This window comes from Phyllobates terribilis, unplaced genomic scaffold, assembly GCF_046119375.1.
Source record: "Phyllobates terribilis strain yellow unplaced genomic scaffold, ASM4611937v1 Scaffold_12__6_contigs__length_324123572, whole genome shotgun sequence".
In the NCBI taxonomy this organism is placed as follows: Eukaryota; Metazoa; Chordata; class Amphibia; order Anura; family Dendrobatidae; genus Phyllobates; species Phyllobates terribilis.
The window spans coordinates 203919840-203944219 of NW_027362772.1; the positions used below are offsets into that span (position 1 = coordinate 203919840).

The 24380-nt window shown below is 45.8% G+C and overlaps 1 protein-coding gene across 2 annotated transcripts in view; it reads right to left on the reverse strand.

Moving 5' to 3' along the window:
* The window catches only part of LOC141172417 (NXPE family member 2-like), a 348707-nt gene extending 325540 nt beyond the window's left edge, over nucleotides 1-23167 (reverse strand). The window contains exons 1-2 of one of the 2 annotated variants that reach the window (XM_073656625.1): nucleotides 23097-23167; nucleotides 22837-22934 (exon numbers count right to left, since the gene is read on the reverse strand). In XM_073656625.1, the coding sequence (XP_073512726.1) occupies nucleotides 22837-22929 (93 nt within the window). In that variant the 5' untranslated portion in view covers nucleotides 22930-22934; nucleotides 23097-23167. The remainder of the gene's footprint in view (nucleotides 1-22836; nucleotides 22935-23096) is intronic. The other variant, XM_073656624.1, reaches the window with a different exon arrangement.
* Nucleotides 23168-24380: the final 1213 nt, after the last annotated feature.

Consider the following 24380-nt stretch of genomic DNA (forward strand, 5'->3'; position numbering starts at 1 on the left):
GGCTGGATCAGGTGTATGGCCCACGAAACCCCAGCCAGCGGAGTCGACAAAAAGCAGAAGTGACTGCTGCATGACTTGGGGTCCCAGACTGCTTGACTGATTTGCAAGGGGGTGAGGCGGAAGACAGATGCCAATGGGCCGCAGGTGCAAAATCCTTACTTTCAGCAGGGGACCGGGTAGAAGAGAAAGTGAAGGAGCTGAAGGCACTCTCAGCCATCCAATCTAAAACCACCTCTACCTGTTCTGCCCTCACTATTCATCCAGTGATACTCGGGCCTGCGAAGTTAAACAGAATGTTCTGTCGCCTGCATGAACAAGAGGAAGGTGTTTCATTTAGGTTCGTAGCAGGCACAGATCTCTCTCCCTCTCTCTCTCTCCCTCTCTCTCCCTCCCTCTCCCTCCCTCTCCCTCCCTCTCTCTCCCTCTCTCTCCCTCTCTCTCCCTCTCTCTCCCTCTCTCTCCCTCTCTCTCCCTCTCTCTCCCTCTCTCTCCTCTCTCTCCCTCTCTCTCCCTCTCTCTCCCTCTCTCCCTCTCCACCAGCAACATGGCCACATCCCCTATTTGATGCTCTCCTCATTCTTTGCACTCCAAAAAAGTGCAGAGTATTGCACGACTTGTATACAGAGAAAGAGTGGCCAGCAGATTGTTACACTGCCTGTATGCAGGGTGCCCCCACAGAGCCTTCTTTCAGATTACCCCCCAAAATTGGCTACCTCCTCCTCCTCTGCCTTTTCCACCTACACCTCCACATCCACCTCCTCCTCCACTTCAACCTCTGCCTCATGGTTAAAGATTATTATTTAATTTTTTTTTTATTCTATGTTATTGTCACAGATGTGTCAGATGTGACAGCCAGTCGCCCTGCAGTTGGTTGCAGAAGATCTTTGTTTGGCATTACAAACACCTGCTTAGCTGTCTCACGCTGCGACCCAGTGGCTACCTCCCTCTGGCTAATTGACTCCCAGGCTGGGTGTTTAAATAGTGGCTATTGATAGAGGGTGGTGCCGGTGATATTCACATGACCCCTTGTGAAGGCTTGGTGCAAGAGCAGTACTTCTTCCTCTCTGGTGTTAAGAGGATGTGTGTGCATCTCTCTGAAGTCGACTAAAGCTAAGCTATCTTCCCTTGCTTGTTCCCCCTTGTTGTCTTTAGTTGCCAGTGGGGATCGATTAGCGCTCATCCCCTCCCTTCCCTAGGCAGGGCCAAACGCCAGGGAAAGACAGAGCGAGGTTCCCGTGTGGTGATTGGTGCAGAACCAATATAGGGACGTTTAGGTGAGAAAGGGTGATATCAGGTCAGCCTAGAAGGTCTCCACTACACTCTTTCCCTAGAGTCTGGGCCCCCTTTTCCCCCCTTCCCTTTGTGTTGCACTAAGTCTTTCCAAACCTTGCATGACAGTTATTTTAAGTCATTGTGCTATCCACATTTGCTTGCAGGGCAACCATTTTGCTTCCTTTTGCAAACCCCTAGCCGTTACTATGACCATTTTACAGCCATTTTAAAGCACAGAACCTCGGGTCTCTATTAGCTTCGGGTTTAATGTCAAGTTTGGAAGCCAAACTTTAACTACAGTTCGACAAACTCATATCTATGGGTCCGTTCATCCCTAGTCACAACAATTCCCAAAGAAAATGCAACAAAATGTGATCAAACCATGTTATGCAACCAATAATGGCATCCATAGAAAATACAGCTCACCATACAGAAAAAAAGAAATCCATCGATAGAAAAATGAAAATGTTTAGGTTTTCAGAAGAAATTTTTCTTTTACAAATGTCACAATTTTTCACCAATTACCTGGAATCTAACACCATGATTTAACACTAAAACGAGCCTCCTAATAATGTTTGAAAAGATATTATCCATCACTTTTTTTCTTTATTTTTGCTATGGGCCTAAAAACTGACCACTCTGAGCTGCGAGTTCTACCCGGTGCCGGCTCATAGTGATCACCAACCTCTCCTACTGGCGATTCAGCTGCACCAAGTCAACAGAGAAGCTCTTCCTCTTAGTAAAAAAAAAAAAAAAAGCCTTTTCCAGGCTGCTCGGTTGGGCCGTGCTTTGCGACTTCATGCTTATTAAAACAGGCTGGTAGTTACCAACTACCTGCCTTCCTTTAATTTTTGTGCCCATATTAAAAAAATGGTCCTGGACAACTTTAATATGAATATTTATGTGATTGTCGGTGTGTTTGTTGGTGGGGCTTGATATGGGGGGCCCAGACACAAGTCCTGCACAGAGGCTCTCCACCGTCAGTGCCCACTCTGTGTCAAACAAACGGGCTGTATACAGCCCCTGAGGCTGCATTCTGCTGTCCGTGGGTCAGCCAGGGGCATAATGATAACCAGGCCCAGGGAGGAAGAACATCGGCTAACGCCAGCACCATTTCCAGCTGAATATGCTTCCTCGGAAGTACATTCAGCTGAAATATAATGTGGTTCAAATGTGGGGCTATGCACCGCTTCGCTTCCCTGCAGTTGCTATGAAGCAGGAAGAGAACGCTGATCGCTGTGAGAGCGAGGACAGATTAATTATTCTTTTCATTTTTTTGTTTCTTTCTTTAATGTATATGAGAAGAGCGGGGGGATGGGGGCCATTATTACAATGTGGGGTCCAGAAAAGGAGATAATATTATAGGATGAGGGCCAAAACATGGAATATTATTACAGGATAAAGGCAAGAAAAGGGGACAATATTATAGGATGGAGGGGAGGCGGTATTACAGGATAGGAGCCAGGATAAGGGACAATATTACTTGTGCCTATTGTGCTGTTCCACCAGAGATACTATTCAGCTGTTTGGTTGGCATATCTAATAAAAATACTTCTGCATTTGTTTGTTACCTGATAAATGTGCCATCTTGCTACGTCGCCGTCTGCTGGCCAATATTTACCACTCACTCTTGTTCGTTCCAATTAAGTTAGTTCTAACTGTGCATGCCTTCGTATGGCAGTTGGTGGGTCACTTGCTCTTGGCTGCCATTTTATAGCCAAAGTTGCTGTGAGACAGGGACCACTTGTGCTGGGCTTGTGATGCTATCAATTTCTGACCAGCAGCAACGGACGTCAGTGTCTTCAGAGAAAGTTACAGTATTGTACCAAAGAGTATTATTTCTGTATCCAGTTTTAAATAAACCAAGTTTTGAATTGCACCCTCGCTGTGGTTCTACATTCGAGTCTATGGATGATGAGCCTGAGCTGGTGTTGTCTGCTCCTCAATTTGGATACGAAGCTAAGGAAAAATATCACAGCATCTTATCAATCACCTACACCTGTAATCACCTTATTTGGAAACCGAACACCTACTGGGAACAATATTATTGATTGATGGCCTTCGGGTCAGCCAGCTACTGTGGCCTGTACAGCCCTGCAGTCAGTAGCATCTAGCAGGTGAACTGTATGTAAAACTGACAGATCTCATATCCAGTACAGAAGTACTGCAGAATATTAGATCAGCGATCACGCAATTAAATCGTAAAGCCCTATATAGCGACTGTAAAAAGGTTTTATAAAAAAAAAAATTTCAAAATAAAATCTGAAAAAGGAAGGGAAAATATTTACCAATAAAAAAGCTGTTTTGTATAAAAATAACAGTACACAAAAAAGTATGTTTAGTAGTGCCATATCTGGAATGACCAAAGATATAAAACTGTACCATAACCCATACAATTTGACTCGTAAGAAAAATAAACAAACATGCAAAATGTAGCTTTTTCATTATACTGAATCACAAAAGATAGAATTAAAAGTGATCAAAAAGTCATATAGAAAAAAAAATTCGATGTTTAAGAAAGAATCCAATATAAAGAAACAAACTCCTGTGACTTGTATACATTTACTCTGTCACACAAGTAGCATAAAGAACGTTTTTTATGTAGCTATAAATATAGGGTGTATTCACAAAACAGGTTATATAAAAACTTTGTGATTCATATCTTTTCATAAAGGAAAGCTTATAGTTTTTTTTCTCCATGAAGTCACTGAGCAAGCGTACTATAAAACTATTTTAAAAAGCTGTACCATAGAAAAACACAGAATAAATGGAAAATGGAGTAGGGCAGCATTAGAAAAAAAATATTTCATACTGTTTAAGGGAACCTGTCATGTAAAAACACTCTATTAGTGTAACATACCTGGCGGCGTCTTTGCATAGTGGTCCATCTCCCACTGTGCAAGAGCGTGCACTTGATCTCCAATCCAGAATGTCTCTCTGGCTTCCCTCCATGCTGTCTGTTTGCTTCTCTTTCTGCTGCTTAAGGGCTTCGCCCGATCACTTCCTGGTTCTTGTACCTGCTGCGGGCACACCCCTTGTGCGTCCTCAGCCTATTGCTGTCTGTCACCTGGTATTTAACCCAGCTGCTCCAATGAATCCCTGCCTGAGCATTGTGTTTCATTCAGTGTGGTCTTTCACTCTGAATGTGCCAGGTCCCCTTCTGTGTTCCCTTGTCTGCCTATCCTGGAGGCTGTATTTCCAGGCCTGTCTGAACACACTCCTTGCCTGTTCCTCCCACCTTCTAGGGGCTGCATTCCTAGACCCGCTCCTGTATCTTGCTACTGTGTCTGTTCTTGTCTGTATACTCTTCTAGCCTGTTTTCCCGTGTTTCTCTATGTCCGTACCTTTCCTTTTTCTGCATAGTCTGAACTCGTACCTACTCCTGCTCGTTGTCACTGTACTCCCGTTTGTGTGTTTGTGGTCCACTCGCTACTTCACTGCAAGTACCCTGTGGGTATCTGGTTTTGCCTTTCCCTTCCTGTCAGTTCCGTGTGAAGAGAGCCCTGTCCCCCCTGCTCTGCCTTTGCTCACCGCTCTGGCGGCTCTAGCCTGCTCTGCCTTTGCTCACCGCTCTGGCGGCTCTATCCTGCTCTGCCTTTGCTCACCGCTCCGGCGGCTCTAGCCTGCTCTGCCTTTGCTCACCGCTCCGGCGGCTCTAGCCTGCTCTACCTTTGCTCACCGCTCCAGGCGGCCCCGTCCTGCTCTGCCTTTGCTCACCGCTCCAGGCGGCCCCGTCCTGCTCTGCCTTTGCTCACCGCTCCAGGCGGCCCCGTCCTGCTCTGCCTTTGCTCACCGCTCCAGGCGGCCCCGTCCTGCTCTGCCTTTGCTCACCGCTCCAGGCGGCCCCGTCCTGCTCTGCCTTTGTTCACCGCTCCAGGTGGCCCCGTCCTGCTCTGCCTTTGCTCACCGCTCCAGGCGGCCCCGTCCTGCCCTACTCTTGCTCACCGCTCCAGGCGGCCCCGTCCTGCCCTACTCTTGCTCACCGCTCCAGGCCGGCCCCGTCCTGCCCTACTCTTGCTCACCGCTCCAGGCCGGCCCCGTCCTGCCCTACTCTTGCTCACCGCTCCGGGCGGCCCCGTCCTGCCCTACTCTTGCTCACCGCTCCGGGCGGCCCCGTCCTGCCCTACTCTTGCTCACCGCTCCGGGCGGCCCCGTCCTGCCCTACTCTTGCTCACCGCTCCGGGCGGCCCCGTCCTGCCCTACTCTTGCTCACCGCTCCGGGCGGCCCCGTCCTGCCCTACTCTTGCTCACCGCTCCGGGCGGCCCCGTCCTGCCCTACTCTTGCTCACCGCTCCGGGCGGCCCCTTCCTGCCCTACTCTTGCTCACCGCTCCGGGCGGCCCCGTCCTGCCCTACTCTTGCTCCCCGCTCCGGGCGGCCCCGTCCTGCCCTACTCTTGCTCACCGCTCCGGGCGGCCCCGTCCTGCCCTACTCTTGCTCACCGCTCCGGGCGGCCTCGTCCTGCCCTGCTCTTGCTCACCGCTCCGGGCGGCCTCGTCCTGCCCTGCTCTTGCTCACCGCTCCGGGCGGCCTCGTCCTGCCCTGCTCTTGCTCACCGCTCCGGGCGGCCTCGTCCTGCCCTGCTCTTGCTCACCGCTCCGGGCGGCCTCATCCTGCCCTGCTCTTGCTCACCGCTCCGGGCGGCCTCGTCCTGCCCTGCTCTTGCTCACCGCTCTGGGCGGCCTCGTCCTGCCCTGCTCTTGCTCACCACTCCGGGCGGCCTTGTCCTGCCCTGCTCTTGCTCACCTCTCTGGGCGGCCTCGTCCTGCCCTCGCTCACCTCTCTGGGCGGCCTATTCCTGCCCTCGCTCACCTCTCTGGGCGGCCTCACCCTGCTGTGTTTGTCCGCCACATCTGTGGTTCTGTTCCTGAGTCCCAGTGTGTACTGGGTCCTATCCCGCCTGTGTTCCTACCTGTTAGCGCCTCCCTGTCTGCACTCTAGCCGTGCTTGCCTGTACCCCCCTGCCTGCATATCCGCCTGCCCGCAAACCAGTCGTGCCTGCCTATACCCACCAGTCTGTGTGTCAGCCTAACCAGTCTGTTCCTGTATTCCCCTGTGTGGGTCAACAGCCGTGTCCGAGGTCTGTCCTCTGCTCGGTTCCTCCTTGGTGCACTGGCGTCGTATGCCGTCGTGCGACCCTGGTCGGATCGGGTGAATACCTAGTTACGCCCCTCCAGGCATTCACTCTCCGGCACGGTCCAGTGGAATGACATGCACACGCCGCTCAGCCCGGGCGTGTGCATTACAATTAGGCTATGTGTGTATAGTCATGGTTTGAAGCAGAATTTTCCTGAGCATTTCTGCATCTCCTTGGTAGGAAAAATGCTAGGGAAATTCAGTGTGTTTTTGATGCGTTCTTTTAAGCGTTTATGTACATCAAAGAATACTTTTTGGAGCTAAATAAAGTTATTTGGTGGGACATTGCTTAAACCCTTGGATTACCATCAGAACTGGGGTAAGTACATTGGTTAATTTAAATGATTAAAGAATGTGTGTTTATTTATTTGAAATACAACAGACACAAAGAGTAAACACTTTAACTCTTTACTTTAATTAGGTTTGGTCATGAAAAGGTCTGATTGACACCTTGTCATCACCAAACAAAAGAGCTAGGTGTCAGCTAATCCCATTCACCCAACTTCATTAGCATTTCTATTAATGTAATTTATGCGGCAGCTGTGAGCTGGTATTTTTAGCCTAGGAAGGTGCCATTTGCAAACATGGTCCCTGGCCATTATTAATAGCTCACAGCTGTTTCTTTAGCTACTACGTAGCCTCGATCAGCACTCAGCAGCACTTTGGACACAGCATATTTTTTCAAAATGTGGTGTTCTAATGCTGCACTTTTGTTGTCGGTACATGTGAATCCACCGCATATAATGACACTTCAATTGGTCAAAATCTGCAGCGGATACTAGCGTGTCCGCTATAGAAATTGACATGCTGCAGGTGAGTTTGGGTACGTGGCCACGGTCTGGAGCCGCTGCAGGTTTGACGTTGCGTGTTAATAAAGCGTCAAACCCGCAGCGTCCAGATGTTACAGCATAGTGGATGGGATCTCTAGAAATCACAAGTCCACTATGCGTGCATCTGAGGCTGCAGATCACCCGTGGACACTGACAAGAAGCACGTCTCAGGACCGCAGCATGTCAAATTCTCTTGCGGAGCCGCTAGTCTCTGCAGCAGAAATTTGAGAACTAGAATGTATAGAATGCAGGAAATCCGCATGGTTCAGTGAACACGTGGATTTACCTGCGTTCAGTAGAATGCAGCGTTTCGGACACAGCAAAAAATATGCGTCCAAAGCGTTGCTACGTCAGGATCGTGGGCACAGAACCAAAAATTAAAAAAATAAAAAATAAAAAATATGGCGTGGGCTCCCACATCATTTTTATAATCAGCAGAGGGAAAGCCGACACACTGGGGGCTGATATTAATAGCCAGGGCGGGGGCCATTAGCCAACAATGTTTCCTGGTTATATCAGCCCAAAGCTGTTTGTTCAGCCTTTACTGGCTAGATTATAGGGGGACCCCCAGAAGAAAAATTAACGTGGGGCCCTCCTATAAAATCTAACCAGAAAAGGCTAAACAGACAGCTGCAGGCTGATATTAATAGCGAGGGAAGGGGTCATGAATATTAGCCCCCTCTGCAGCGAATAATATCACCCCTCAGCAGTCCCAGAAATGGCGCATCCATAAGATGTACCAAATTTGGCGCTTAGCCTCCGCCTTTTCCACTGCCCTGTAGCGGTGGCTAGTGGATTAATAGGGTGGCGTTCACGTCAACCTTGTATTGGCGACCGACGTGAAGCCAAGGTTAGTAATGGAGGGCGTCTATAAGATGCCCCCATTACTAACTGCATAGTCAAATGGTCGCTGCTTTTCCAATAAAAGACACAGCCAGAATAAAGTATTTTAATGAAATAACACACGTTTTTTAAAAAATGTTTTATTGTACTTGATCCACTAAGCAAGCGATTTTCTGAAAAAAAACAAAACAACAATATCCCCACCTGTCCGCTGTCAAGATGCAGTCCATGATTGTACCTCGTCAATCCATGTCATTTCTACAGCAGTGACATCAGAACTGAAGATCAGCTGATCAGCCCCGGTGAGCTTACCGACAGGAGGAGAGCATCGCCGGGACAGAGGACCAGGAGGGGCACCACACAGGTGAGTAAAGATTTATTTTTACTTTATTTATTCTTTTTTTTACCGCGGGCACGCCGGCTTGGCTAGGAAGACTACTGCTCCCCCTAGCCGCGCCGCTCTCACTGTTATCAGCGGGAGCGGCAGTCGGATGAGAAGAGTAGTAGTCCTCTCCCGACCAGGGTACAACCCACACCGCGTTTCCGCCGCAAATTAGTGGCCATTGGCTTCAATTGAAACGCATCAAATCTGCAGGTATAAATATTATACCTGCGGATTTGATGCGGTTCAGTAATAGTCAGTGGGTACGAATTTGCGGCGGAAATGCCCGCACAATGGTCATGCTGCAGTTTTTACCACAATGTTAATTCTGAGCGGAAATTTCCGCATCATGTGCACAGCACATCAGGATTACCATTGCTATAGCTGGCAGACCTATTAACAAGCATTTTTGCAGCGTTTTCATGGCGGAAAAACCGCCGCGACAACGCATCAAACACACTTCGTGTGCACACAGCCTAAACCTGCAGATATGGGGTTAATCTGCCTACATTGACAACCCCACTGCTGGGAAGAAATTAACTTAATTCCTCCCGACAGCCTTGGGCTTTCAGTCATAGGGGTGGGCTGGCACGGCCTCAGTTATCGCTCAGTGGATAGTGAAGGGTGGCTATAGCCGCATCCCGACATTGATTGATAGCAGGATCAAAATTGGAGCTGGCTGGCAGTCTGTGCTGGGTGCAGTTATAGCCACTACGCACTATGTACTGAACAGTGAATGAAGCCATGACAAGCATTTTGCATTTTTCACGAGTGTTCCCCTCTTGATTAGTGATGAGCGAGCCCTAAAATGCTCGGGTACTCATTGCTCGGGACAAGCAAATTGGAATACTCGGGTGTTCGACCCGAGCAACGAGCCCAATGCAAGTCTATGGGACACTCAAGCATTTTTCAGGCGGCTCCCCCAGCGGTCTGCAGAGGGCCTAAAAATTAACCAAATCGATAGGAACAGTGCTCAAATAACATGGGCAGAGCATGGGGAAGACCCCTGGAAGTATTTCTGACTCCCAGGTCACTGCTGTCAACAATGTTGTCAGAGGTATTACGCCACTTTTACAGACTCACAATAAAACATACAAAAACAAATCCAAAATGGATTTTCCTGGGAAATATGTTAAAGGAACATCCTTTCCAGGGTAATGACTTGTATATAAGGCAAAATAAATAACCAAAACCAAAAGTACTCCTCCACACCTTGGGCTATGTTCACACGTAGCAGGTTTGATGCGTTTTTGCACTTTTGCATTGCTTTCAACCAAAGGCAAATGCATTCACTGGGAAATGTAATTTTAGCATTTTACAACCTTATCTAGCCATGTGGTGTGTGACATCAGACACATGCGTACAGTACTGAAAAGACATGGGAACAGCATGGGGGAAGACCCCTGGAAGCATCTGACTCCCAGGTCACTGCCTAAAAGTGTGCCCATCATAAGTGATGCTTGGCGCATGCGAAGATGAATCCCGCCATGCACCTGTCGTTGCAGACTTGCAACAATCAACGTCCACGTCCTGGTCCCAGTGCAGCGTTCAGTTGTCCCTACCCCATTCCTTGGAATGCAAGCACAAGTATGCAGCCAGCCACCCACCTACCCACAGGCTACAATACTATACTGCCAAATTTTTGACAGCAGCTTGCACTTGAAATGTGGCCTTTTAGGCTCATGGAGGCGAAAGCTTTTCACAACCTCATGCTAGCAGCAGATGGGTGTCCATACTAGTTCCCCAGCCACCACCATTTCTCCTGGTATCGTCTCCGCCTTCCACAAGCACGGGTCCCACAACATTACCTGTGCCCTCCCCAGTGCACTTACTGGGAAGGACCGCCTAACCACAAACACGTGGACAGGTGAATGTGGCCAGTCCACAGCTTTTTTTTTGCTGAGTTGTATTTCACCACAGCCATATTCTTTAGCTCGGTGAAAGGACTGGCATAGAGGAAAACCGTATCTACTCTGGGTGTCATTTCTCCCAGGAAGTCCTCTAATGCAGCTTGTTGCAGAAGCAATGGCAGCCCGTCCAACATCAGCTCGCACTTGTCACTGGTGCTTTGACACACAAACATCTTTCTTTGCGCATTTAATTTCATGACTACAAAGTTGGGCAATGGCCTGATCTACAATGCAGTTTGAGAAATAACATGCATAACCACGTCCGATCCACATTAAAAAAGCAGCCATAGAGTGTCCGGGAACCTTCCCCCACACCTTTCTTAGCCAGGGCTGCTTCTCGGCAGGGTTGGACGGGCCCACCAGAGAACCGAAGACTCCTCCGGTGGGCCCTGACTTCTCCTTCAAGAGAGTTCATAGTGCTGAGATAAGGCCATGATGATGATAGAGGCCACCATCTGCTTAGTTTTCTATTACTTGGAATGCAAGTTCAAGTATGCAGCCAACCACCCACCCACCGGCCGCAATACTAAACCGCCAGATTTCTGGGCAGCTACTTGCACTTGAAATGTAGCCTTTTAGGTTCGTGGAGGTGGAAGCTTTTCACAACCTCGTGCCTCGCGTCCATACTCAGTTCCCAGCCACCACTATTTCTCCCGGTGTCGTCTCCGCCTTCTACAGGGTCCCTGAACATTACTGCTGGTACTTTTCTGGGGGAATTTGCTTGCCTCCTACCAGCCTGGAATATTTCCAGCAAACTGTGGTACGATGCCATGGTATTAGCACTGCCCCCAGTACCAGTAGCGAAGCCATCCCCAATTTCCTTCTCAGGAATTTTATTTGGTAGACTGAGTGGCTGCCCAAATACATTTTCTCACAAAGGAGCTGAAGATAGAGTTGCAGTAGGTGCAAGTTTCTCCAGCCTGTTAGATATTAGAGGGTGAATGGCAGCACATTGGATCAGTGGTTAGCACTGAAGCCTTGCAGTGCTGGGATCCTGGGTTCAAATCCCAGCAAGGATAACATCTGCAAGGATTTTGTATGTTCTCCCCGTGTTTGTGTGGGTTTCCACCTCAGTAAAAAAGCAGCCATAGAGGGTCCGGGAACCTTCCCACACACTTTTCTTAGCCAGGACTGCTTCTCAGCAGGGTTGGATGGTCCCACCAGAGAATCCTCGGGTGGGCCCTGGCTTCTCCATCAGGAGAGTTCATGATGATAGCGCAAACTTTGCAGCTGCTATGGGGCTCTTGAGCGGGGGAGAAAGGTGAGCCCTCAAAATCAAGTCATCTGGTGGGCCCAATGTTTTTCAGTTTGAAACTGCTTCTCAGTGGGAGTTGTATTTCACCACAGCCATATTCATTAGCTCGTTTAAAGAACTGGCATAGAGGGAAACCGTACCTACTCCGGTTGCGATTTCTCCGTCTCCAGGTTCTGGCCATTGTCACACACGGCCATGCCTGGCTGTATGTTCAGTGGTGAGAGCCACAGATCAGGCTGATGTGTTACAGCTTTCAACAACTCTTCAGCTGTGGGTGGTTTGTCACCTAAGCATTAACCCCTTTACCCCCGAGGGTGGTTTGCAAGTTAATGACCAGGCCAATTTTTACAATTCTGACCACTGTCACTTTATGAGGCAATTACTCTGGAACGCTTCAACGGATCCCCCTGATTCTGAGACTGTTTTTTCGTGACATATTGTACTTCATGATTGTGGTAAAATTTCTTCGATATCACTTGTGTTTATTTGTGAAAAAAATGGAAATTTGGCGAAAATTTTGAAAATTTCAAAATTTGAATTTTTATGCCCTTAAATCAGAGAGATATGTCACACAAAAGAGTTAATAAATAACAATTCCCACATGTCTACTTTACATCAGCATAATTTTAGAACCAAATTTTTTTTTTTTTTTGTTAGGGAGCTATAAGGGTTAAAATTTGACCAGCGATTTCTCATTTTTCCAACAAAATTTACAAAACCATTTTTTTTTTTTTTAGGGACCAAATCACATTGAGAGGTCTTTATGACAGAAAATACCCCAAAGTGACACCATTCTAAAAACTGCACCCCTCAAGGTGCTCAAAACCACATTCAAGAACTTTATTAACCCTTCAGGTGCTTCACAGGAATTTTTGGAATGTGGAAGAAAAAAAATGAACATTTAACTTTTTTTTACAAAAATGTTACTTTAGACCCAATTTTTTTTATTTTCACAGGGGTAACAAGAAAAAATGGACCCCAAAATTTGTTGTGCAATTTCCCCTGATCACACAGATACCCCATTTGTGGGGAAAAACCACTGTTTGGGCGCATGGCAGGGCTCGGAAGGGAAGGAGAGCCATTTGACTTTTTGATTGTAAAATTTGCTTGAATAATTAGCGGACGCCATGTTACGTTTGGAGAGCCCCTGATGTGGGGGTTTCCACTGTTTAGGCACAAGTGACCCCATTTTGGAGACTAGACCCCCCAAGTCACATATCTAGATGCATAGTGAGAACTTGGAACCCCTAGGTGCTTCACAAATTGATTCGTAAAAATGAAAAAGTATTTTTTTCTCCACTTTTTCATTTTTACGAATCAATTTGTGAAGCACCTGAGGGTTCCAAGTGCTCACTATGCATCTAGATAGGTGCCTTGGGTGGTCTAGTTTCCAAAATGGGGTCACTTGTGGGGAGCTCCAATGTTTAGGCACACAGGGGCTCTCCAAACGCAACATGGTGTCCGCTAACAATTTGAGCCGATTTTCCATTCAATTTGTTAGCGGACACCATGTCACGTTTGGAGAGCCCCTGATGTGCCTAAACAGTGGAGCTCCCCACAAGTGACCCCATTTTGGAAACTATACCCCTCAAGGATTTTATTAAGGGGTATAGTGAACATTTTGAACCCAGAGGTACGACACAGAATTTGATAACATTAGGTCATCATATTGAATAAGTTGTCATTACTCTTGAGCGCAAGTGCTGGCTACTTGAGTTTGCATCGGATACTCAGGTATGCACCATGTATCACGGGTGCTCAAGTGAAATGCTCGAGTCCCCGCCCGCATTTTTTCACGGTTATTAGACACACCAAAAAACACAAGAGGGGATCGCTCGTGCATGGCAGGCAATCCCCGCGAGGTTTCTTTTGTCCGTAAAGCATATGTGGCGGAGACTCGAGCACCCGATGCAAACTCAAGTAGCGAGTACTTGCGTTCAATACTAGTTGCCATATCGTCATCATTTTTTTTTTTTTAAGCTTTTGAAAAAAGAAACAACCCCAACCCCAGCCCTAGCATCTATTTTTTACGCCGTTCCTCGTGCGGTATAAGTGATGAGATTACTTTATTGCTCGGGTCGGTGCGATTACAGCGATACCAGAATCATATCGGGTTTTTATGATTGACAACTGTCACACACTAAAAGACACATATTTTGTAAAATCTAGTTTTTGCATTGCCATACTTTGGCCTATAGAGTCATGTGATGGCTTGTTTTTTGCGGGATGAGTTGACGTTTTTATTGGTGCCATTTTCAGGCATGTGACATTTTTTGATCGCTTTCTATTCCAGCTTTTGGGAGTCAGAATAAACAAAAACCAACAATTCAGGAATTGTGTTTTTTTACATTTTTTTTATTCTACTCCACGTGTGGTAAAATTGATAAGGTAGCTTTATTCTTCGGGTCAGTACGTTTACAGCGGTACCACATTTATATTGTTTTTTATGTTTTGGTGCTTTTACACAATAAAAGCTATTTTATAGAAAAAATTATTTTTTTGCATTGCTTTATTCTGAGAGCTATAACTTTTAGATTTTTCGGATGATGGAGCTGTATGGCAGCTTGTTTCTTGCGGGACAAGATGACGTTTTCAGCTGTACCATTTTTATTTATATTCGTCTTTTTGATCGCGTGTTATTCCATTTTTTGTTTGGCAGTATGGTGATAAAGCATTGTTTTTTGCTTCGTTTTTTATTTTATTTTTTTACAGTGTTCACTGAAGGGGTTAACTAGTGGGACAGTTTTATAGGTCAGGTCGTTATGGACGCCCGATACCAAATATGTGTACTTTTATTGTTTTTTTGCTTTTTTTCCATAATATTTATTGATGGGTACATTATATTTTTATTTTTAGTGGATTATTTTTTTTTTAATATTTTTACAATTTTTTTTTTTTTTTCTCCCCACTTTCTGGGAGTTTTTTTTTCTTTTTTACTTTGTCCCACTATGGGACTTTCACTTTTTTTATTCTGATCGCCTGCATAGCATAGGGATGGAGCACCATCCCTGTGCCATGCAGGCAGTCAGCGCTGGACAGGGAGAAGATAGTTTGGAGATGCACTGCGCATGTCCAAAAAAAATCTTCCTGCTGTCTGGTGACCCGGGTGTTGTCATGACGACATCGGGTCGTCATGGCAACACCCGGGAAGCCCCAGCAGACAGCGCTGGAGGCCGGAAGAGGAGGTAGTATACCGATCACCTCCTCTTAGCCACCGCAATGCTGCGATCGACTTCGATCGCAGCATTGCGGGGGTTAATGTGCCGGGAGCAGTGCGGGACCTCTCCCTGCACATTGTCACAGTTGACACCCGGTACTATCAGCTGACACCCGGCGGCGATTGCGCCCGCACAGCCTGTGTGCGCACGCGATCGTGATCGTACTAATACGGGTCAGGCTCTTAAAGCCCAGGGCACTGACGCATATTAGTACGTCTTGGGCTTTAAAGGGGTTAAGCATATTATCTTCAGCACAGCCTGTTGCCGGTTGGCCAAGGAAGTGCTGCAGTGCTTTCAGCTTGTGACTGGAGGTGGAGGTGCAGGAGCTGAACAATGTGATTACATTGAGGTTACATTGGTTAGTCTGGTTTTTATACTAAACAAATATCCTACTGTGCTTTTATTTTTTTTATTTTTTAAGACAAATGCATTTACCAGGAAATGTCATTTAAACATTTTACAACCTTATCTGGCAATGTGGTATGTGACACATCAGACACATCCTGTTTCATTTATGATGGAGGGACTCTGAAAGTCACAAAGACTATTTTTATAGGGTCATCAGGCGGCCTTACTATTTTTAAAGAGCCATCAGCCGGCTATGCTTTGTTGTTCCCATTATTAACGAGTGGGTCTCCATTACTGTTATTGCATATGCAGTGACTGCAAGTGCTTCCAAAAATTTGGATGCAACCCAATACCCCCTTGAAGAGACATAGAGGAGGGTCTCAGTAAAAAAAAATATGTTCCCATTATAAAGGGGTCTCCTATAGTGGTAATGCCCATGCTGTGACTGCAAGGGCTACCAAAATTTAGGAAAAACCCCACTAACAATTTAAAGACACGTAGAGCAGGGCTACAGTAACAACATATTCCCATTTGAAAGGAGCGGGTTTCCCATACTGTTTATCTATGCAGTGACTAACGGCTGTCAATCATTTGGAGGCACTCCAATACCCCTTGCAAGAGATGTAGATATGTTGATATGGTGGTGTAGGATGAGGATGTGGAGAAGGAGGAGGACAAGAGCAAATAGACAAAATCAGAAAGCGTATACCCATGTCTGCATGTGAATACTGTATTTGAGTTTGTTACACTGCTATCTTTCAGTGGTGTTGATAAGTCTGGCCCAATCCAGCCCTTGTTCATTTTTATAAGAGTCAGCCTGTCAGCATTTTCAGTTGACAGGCGGATGCGCCTACCAGTTATAATTCCACCAGAGGCACTAAAACCCTCCTCTGACAAAACGCTAGCGGCAGGGCTGGTCAGGACCTCCAAGGTGTAGAGAGCCAATTCAAACCATACAGTACAGACCAAAAGTTTGGACACGCCTTCTCATTTTAAGAAATTTCTGTATTTTCATGACTATGAAAATTGTACATTCACACTGAAGGCATCAAAACTATGAATTAACACATGTGGAATTATATACTTAACAAAAAAGTGTGAAACGACTGAACATATGTCTTATATTCTAGGTTCTTCAAAGTAGCCACCTTTTGCTTTGATGACTGCTTTGCACACTCTTGGCATTCTCTTGATGAGCTTCAAGAGGTAGTCACCAGAAATGGTTTTCACTTCACAGGTGTGCCCTGTCAGGTTTAATAAGTGGGATTTCTTGCCGTATAAATGGAGTTGGGACCATCAGTTGTGTTGTGCAGAAGTCTGGTGGATACACAGCTGATAGTCATACTGAATAGACTGTTAGAATTTGTATTATGGCAAGAAAAAAGCAGCTAAGTAAAGAAAAAATGAGTGGCCATCATTACTTTAAGAAATGAAGGTCAGTCAGTCCAAAAAATTGGGCAAACTTTGAATGTGTCCCCAAGTGCAATTGCAAAAACCATCAAGTGCTACAAAGAAACTGGCTCACATGAGGATCGCCCCAGGAAAGGAAGACCACGAGTCACCTCTGCTTCTGAGGATAAGTTTATCCGAGTCACCAGCCTCAGAAATCGCAGGTTAACAGCAGCTCAGATTAGACACCAGGTCAATTCCCCACAGATAGTTCTAGCAGCAGACACATCTCTACAACAACTATTAAGAGGAGACTTTGTGCAGCAGGCCTTCATGGTAAAATAGCTGCTAGGAAACCACTGCTAAGGACAGGCAACAAGCAGAAGAGACTTGTTTGGGCTAAAGAACACAAGGAATGGACATTAGACCAGTGGAAATCTGTGCTTTGATGAGTCCTAATGTGAGATCTTTGGTTCCAACTACCGTGTCTTTGTGCAATGCAGAAAAGGTGAACGGATGGACTCTACATGCCTGGTTCCCACCGTGAAGCATGGAGGAGGAGGTGTGATGGTGTGGGGTGCTTTGCTGGTGACACTGTTGTGGATTTATTCAAAATTGAAGGCATACTGAACCAGCATGGCTACCACAGCATCTTGCAGCGGCATGCTATTCCATCCGGTTTGCGTTTAGTTGGACCATCATTTATTTTTCAACAGGACAATGACCCCAAACACATCTCCAGGCTGTGTAAGGGCTTTTTGACCAAGAAGGAGAGTGATGGGGTGCTACGCCAGATGACCTGGCCTCCACAGTCACCAGACCTGAACCCAATCGAGATGGTTTGGGGTGAGCTGGACCGCAGAGAGAAGGCAAAAGGGCCAACAAGTGCTAAGCATCTCTGGGAACTCCTTCAAGATTGTTGGAAGACCATTTCCGGTGACTACCTCTTGAAGCTCATCAAGAGAATGCCAAGAGTGTGCAAAGCAGTCATCAAAGCAAAAGGTGGCTACTTTGAAGAACCTAGAATATAAGACATATTTTCAGTTGTTTCACACTTTTTTGTTAAGTATATAATTCCACATGTGTTAATTCATAGTTTTGATGCCTTCAGTGTGAATGTACAATTTTCAAAGTAATGAAAATACAGAAAAATCTTAAAATGAGAAGGTGTGTTCAAACTTTTGGTCTGTACTGTATGTCCAGCTTGGACACACAATAATTATGAGGCACAGAGAAATCACGGAGGATGTTGGTACTGTAGGCAAGGTACTCCCTCAGCATCTCTCTAAACTTTGCACTGCTTGTGAGAGTACCCTGTGCCTCAGGGCGTGTGCTATGGGAGAGTCTGAGAAAACTGTCCCAGAACTTTGGCAGTGTTCCCCTGCTGGATTGTCTTTGTAGCTCTCTAACCTTTACTCCTTGGTTGTCCAACGAACTGTGACCTCTGCCGCCAGCGTTTTCAGATGGGAATTTTTTAAATAGTTCTGCAACAAGGGCCTTCTCGTACTACACCATTTTATTTTGCCTGTACTGCAAGGGAATAAGAGACAAAGTTCTCCCTGTAGAGTGCGTATAGAAGCATCACCAACCGGTAATGACTGTTACCCACAATTTGGACAATGCGAGGGTCACGGGAAAGGCAGCGTAACAAACTCAGCCATGTTTGCCGGACTGCAAAGAGGCAAGACTTCTGTGTCCTCACCAAGGGGACGACTGACCATGCTCTCCTTCTCATCCTCCTCCTCCTCCTCCTCCCTGTCCTCAGGCCATTCACGCTGAACAGACGATATAACAGTTGTGCAGGTAATAGTGTCTATAGCGCAGGAAACTAGCTCCTGTTCTTCCTCATTGACACCCAATCCACGTTGGGATGAGATGAGGCTGGGCTGTGTGGAATCACCCTGTATGGTTCCTTGCTTTATCTCATCGTGTTCCGCCTGCAATGCATCCTCTTTGATTGTGAGCAGAGAGCATTTCAGAAGACAGAAGTGGGATGGTGACGCTAATTATGGCGTCATCGCCGCTCACCATCTTGGTGGAGTCCTCAAAGTTTTGGAGGATGGTACAGATGTCTGACATCCATGTCCACTCCTGAGGTTTTAGGTGTAGAGTATGACCTGAATACCGATGACCTTGTTGATGCAGGTAGTCAACAACTGCCCTCTTCTACTCACAAATCCTTCCCAACATCTGCAATGTAGAGTTCCAAATGCATGGGGATATCGCAGATCAGTCGGTGAGCTGGAAGCTGCAAATGCTGCTGAAGCACGGCAAGGGCGGCGGAAGCTGTAGCTGATTTTCTAAAATGGGCACACAGGTGGAGTACTTTGACAAGAAGGTCCAGCAGATCTGGGTAGGTCTTGAGAAACTGTTAAACCACGAGGTTAAGCACATGGGCCAGGCATGGTACGTGTGTGAGCTCACCTTGCCTCAGAGCCGCCACCAGATTCCGGCCATTGTCAAACATGACCATGCCTGGCTGTAGGGTCAGCGGTGTCAGCCACAGATCTGTCTACTTTTTCAGAGCTGTCCACAACTCTTCAGCATTGTGCAGTTTGTCACCTAAGCATATTAGCTTCATCACAGCCTGTTGCCGCTTGGCCGAGGCAGTGCTTCCAGCTTGCGACTGATGTGGTCATTTCAGAGATGGATGCTGTAGAGGAAGAGGAGGAGGTGCAGGAGCTGTAGAATGTGGGGGCAACCCTGATTGACCCAGGGCCCGCAATTCTTGGCGTCGGGAGGAGGTGTTCCGTCCCAAGGTCCGATTTGGTCCCAGCTTCTACTATATTAACCCAGTGTGCCGTCAGCGAGATGTACCATCCCTGCCCACAAGCACTTGTCCACATGTCCGTGGTTAGGTGGACTTTCCCAGTAACTGCGTTATTTAGATGACGTCTATTATTGTGGGACACGTGATCGTGTAATGCGGGGACGGCACACCGGGAGAAATAGTGGCGGCTGGGGACTGAGTACCGAGGGATGGCTGCCGCCATCAGGTTGCGGAAAGCTTTCGTCTCCACGAGCCTAAAAGGCAACATTTAGAGCGCAAGCATTCACGAAATGTGTGAATTTAGTAGTGTGGCCTGTGGGGCGTTAGCTGCGTATTTGTGCTTGCGTTCCAAGGACTGTGGTAGGGACTATTGAACGCTATGCTGGGACAAGGACATGGACGTCCTTGCTGATGGTGCTACTTGAGAGTGCGCAATGACCGGTGCAGGAAGGGAGGCATCTTCACATGCGCCATGGACAGGGGATTGGCGTGAACGCACAACAGCGGCAGAAGCAGTGGTGACACTGTTGCTGGACCCTGGGGTTCGGTCCACAAAGTCGGGTGCTTTGCTGCCCTGTGCCTGATCATGCTGATGGTGGTCAGGCTGGTAGTTTTGCTACCCCTGCCGATGCTGGCCTGGCCGGTGGTGCAAATGGCCTTTTTGGGGTTATCTGCAGTCTTTAAAAATAGCCAGACTCAGGAAGACCTAATAGTTCTTCTGGCAACTTCCGTCGTGTTGGCGTTATGAGGAACGCTTTCCCGCCTTGTGTCTTCAGCCACCACACTGCTTCTTCCTGCCTGTTGTGGTGCTACACCTCCCTCCCTCTGTGTGCTGCTGTCCTCGCTCTGTATGTCCCCCTGCCATGTTGGATCAGTTACTATATCATCCACCACCTCGTCTTCCACTTCCGCACCCTGGTCCTCCTCCCGACTTTCTGGCAATTGTGTCTCATCATCATCATCCACATCCACCTCTTGCGACAGTAATTGCACTTTCCCACCGTCGCCTTCGTGTGACCGTGGCTGCGAATATTTGGGCATCGCTACACACGTTCTCCTCTTGACTCGCCTGAAGCTGGCCGGGCGAGAGGCCCGAATCTACAAATGGAAAAGTGAACAGCTCTTCAGAGTGTCCAAGTGTGGGATAAGTTGTCTCCCGGCACTCGACATGGTAGGAGGAAGGAGGATCAGGGTGAGGAATATGCAGTGCAGACTCACGGCTACTGAGACTTGACAGTGTGGAAGACATGGTTGTGATGGCCAAGTGACTGGAAGCATTATCTGCTATCCAACCAATAACCTTTCACACTGCGGTCCCCTAGTAATTGGGACAGGAAGGTCGAGTGAGAAGATGTGGGTGTTTGTTGTGGCACAATTTCACCTTGCCCACGGCCACAGCCTTGGCCTTGGCCTCTTCATGCGCCATCACCATCACGTCCACTTCCCCGTCTCTTGCCCATTTTAAATAGAGGACAATATTTTCCATGTTCACGAGAAATGGCTGACTTTGGAACACAGTTATATGTGATATGTCTGACAGAGAACCACGGCTTTAAATTGTAGGCCTGTAGTTTACTAATATTATTCTACACAGAGACCTAGTGTGAATAGCGTCACCGACACACTGCAATGGAGTGAAAATGGAAAATATTTATGATTTTAGAAGTCTTTTCGGTGATATGTCTGACAGAGAACCACGGCCTTAAATTGTAGGCCTGTAATTTACTAATATTATTCTACACGGAGACCTAGTGTGAATAGCTTCACCGACACACTACAACAGAATGGAAAAGAGGACAATATTTTCCATGTTCAGTTGAAATTTCTGGATTTTTATCGCTGTAATATGGAACAGATCTGGCTTTATTCTGCAGTGAGCAGAAAAATGGTGTATTCTGGTTTGCTTTTTAAGCAAATAACCAGGATTAAGATAAAAAAAAAAAATTGCCCTGGCCCCTGATATCTGGGGCTGTCTAGAAATATCTGTAATTATTACAGCAGCAGACAGGACGTTCAATGGACTCTCTTGTGCTGTATTATACTCTGCAGTCTGCCACATACACTGCCTGCCTGCCTAGCACTGCTTATGATTATATGCAGCTGGATTAGTCCTCAGAAGGACGGTTAGTTCAGAAGGATATCTATATCTATTATATTGTGGAATACTAACCATGAAGAAGCAAATCTCTCCCTGACGCAGCAGCAGCAGCTCTCCCTACTCTGCCTGATTCCGGGGTAGACTGACGAGCATGGCGGTGCCCGGTGTTATATACACCTGATGACGCTGTGCGGCCAGCCAATCACTGCAATGTCCACAACCAATATGGCTACGGCATTACAGTGCATGGCAGGTAATCCCTGCATGTTCATTGGTTCTCTAAAGAGCACCAAACATGCAGGGTGGGGACCCGAGTTCCTGCCGAGCAATCCGAAAATACTCGTCGAGCACCGTGATGCTCGGGCGAGTACCAAGCAGTGGCGAGCGCATTCGCTCATCACTAACGATTGCTAAATACCATCTTTCCTATATGTATATGTTGTGTGTTTGTTCATCTGTGCGGTGGTATATTGGTATTTTTAATAAAGAGTCATTATAAAAGGGGTTTATTTTTTCTTTGGTTTACTCGCTCATCACTAGTGGCCAGATAAGTTCCAGGAACCTTTGAAAAAGGTCGAAATGAGAAAAGATCTTAAATCTAAATAATATTAGCTACAACTTTGTTTTTCTGATAGAGATCTACAGATCCCCCCATAAACGTGGTTTTTAACAAGCTGACTATATAACCTCACCAATGCAAAGACCTTAGGAGCCGCAATAACTGCATACTGGTATATGTTGAACTTATAAAAAAAAGGAGCTTACTGTTCACTGTCATAGTTTTGTCTATTACTATCCAAGAATTTTAGAGATTTTCATCAGAAAAGCAAAGCACCAGCCGCTAAATATTAAAAAATAATGAGGAAAGAATTCTAAATCAATATGGTGATAAAAACCAGACTCACTTTACAGAATATTAATGAGTATTATCAACAATCTAGCATACTCGGAATTTCCGAGATAGTTGTAACAAGAAAAACCCAACGGCTAACATATTCTCAGTTTTCGCATATTATTTGTATTAAGTCTCTTAGTGAGTTTACTATGCCACACATCCCATGGGTACAGTCTCCTTTAAATTATATGGCCATCTTCAGGGGGAGCATTTAGTTTTTAAGTAAATTCATGTATTAGGAGCTAAAAATCATTCTTGCAACTGGATTTCATTAAACATATTTACTCCATTTTTTTGTTCTGGCTGAATGAATGTTATATTTGTTATAACAAAGAAATGACAACATATGATTAGATAAAATACAAAAAATGCAATGACAGCAAATAATTACATTCATACACCAGGTGACTTCAGATGATGTGCTGCCACAATTAAATTATCATCAACATAAGTAACACTAATCCGCATAAAATAATTTGATTATGTCTTACCTTTTTTAAATTTTGATGATAAATAATGCTAATCAGGAGACAGAATGCGGCTAATGAGATCAGGTAACCCTTGTACGATAGGAGAAAGTTCATTATGTCTGCAGAAAAACAATAAAAAGTAAACATCTAGCCATATTTTTAGATCTATCTTAATCTAGCTTCCCATGTATATCTATGTCTCATCTCTCTCTTCTTCCCTTTATATCTTTTTCCCTTTCTTCTTTAATCCTCTCTCTGTATCCCTATTTCTGTGCACATACATGAACTTACTACGCTGCTCGCTGTATCATCTACGGATCCCGTTTAACTGGGTTTGCGGAAGCATAACTATTTTAAACTAAAGCAAACGTGCTTAGATAAAGGGTGTGTGTGTAGTGTACTTTGTGCATAGCTATATGAATACATTATTATCAAACTGTCAAGTTTAATAAGGAATTTTATCTACAATGGTACAATAAACGCTGCCTTGAAAACTGTCATTAAACAGGAACACAGTCATATATATTTCATTGTTCATTGTTCTAGCTGCCATCAAAGAATTTCTTTGTCCCTGTACCTGTATCTCTGCACTTGTAATCCTGCCTGAAGGAGGAGCCTCTGTGCTCTGAAAACTTGCAAATATACTGTATATTTTGTTCTGGTTAGCCAATAAAAGGTATCACTACGAGAATACTTTTGTCCTAAAAAGTATTTACATTTTTCTGGCTAACACGGTGCCACAATATAAGTTTTCAATGTACATAATAATTTATCCCTGTACCGTATTTGTTTCATGCAGGGTCTAAAATAACAAAATGAGTAAAAAAAAAAAAAAAAAACAAAAAAAAAAAACAGTAGTATTTACCTACTCAGTTGTTCAGACCTAATGCTCTACCAGGATGCAGCAAACCCATATAACAAAGATGGCGGCTATACAGGTACAAAATACTGATGAGATAACCACTCACAACCTACCATTTCATAAAGGAGGAGATTGCTTACACCCATACTATTAGATTAGGCAGGCTGCCCGCTACTATCCAAGTGCACCCCATGGGAACAGACACCCCAGTTTAAAATACCAGCACTAATTGGCTTGGCTGCACCCTGGAATACAAAAAGTGCAAAAATACATATATAATAAATGAGGTATTGGTCGATATTTTGGCCAAAATAAGCAAGCTCATAACCCACGTCAAGGGTCCTCATGCTTACGAGTCCCTACGCTAAACACAAAAAGCAAAGCCACAAGAATTAAAATTCCCCCAAGATTCAAGAAAAAACAGCAAAAAAAATTATTGTATAAAAGTATTTATCTGCTTAGATGTTCAGACCTAATGCACTACAAGGATGCAGCAAACCCATATAACAAAGAAGGCAGCTGTACAGGTGCAAAATGCTGATGAGATAACCACTCACAACCTACCATTTCATGGAGGGGGTGATTGTTTAGTATTAGAATTGCACACAAGGTCAAGGTTTTTTTTAAAATCTTGGGGGAATTTTAATTCTTCTGATTGTGGCTTTGCTTTTTGTGTTTAGTGTAGGGACTCGTAAGCATGAGG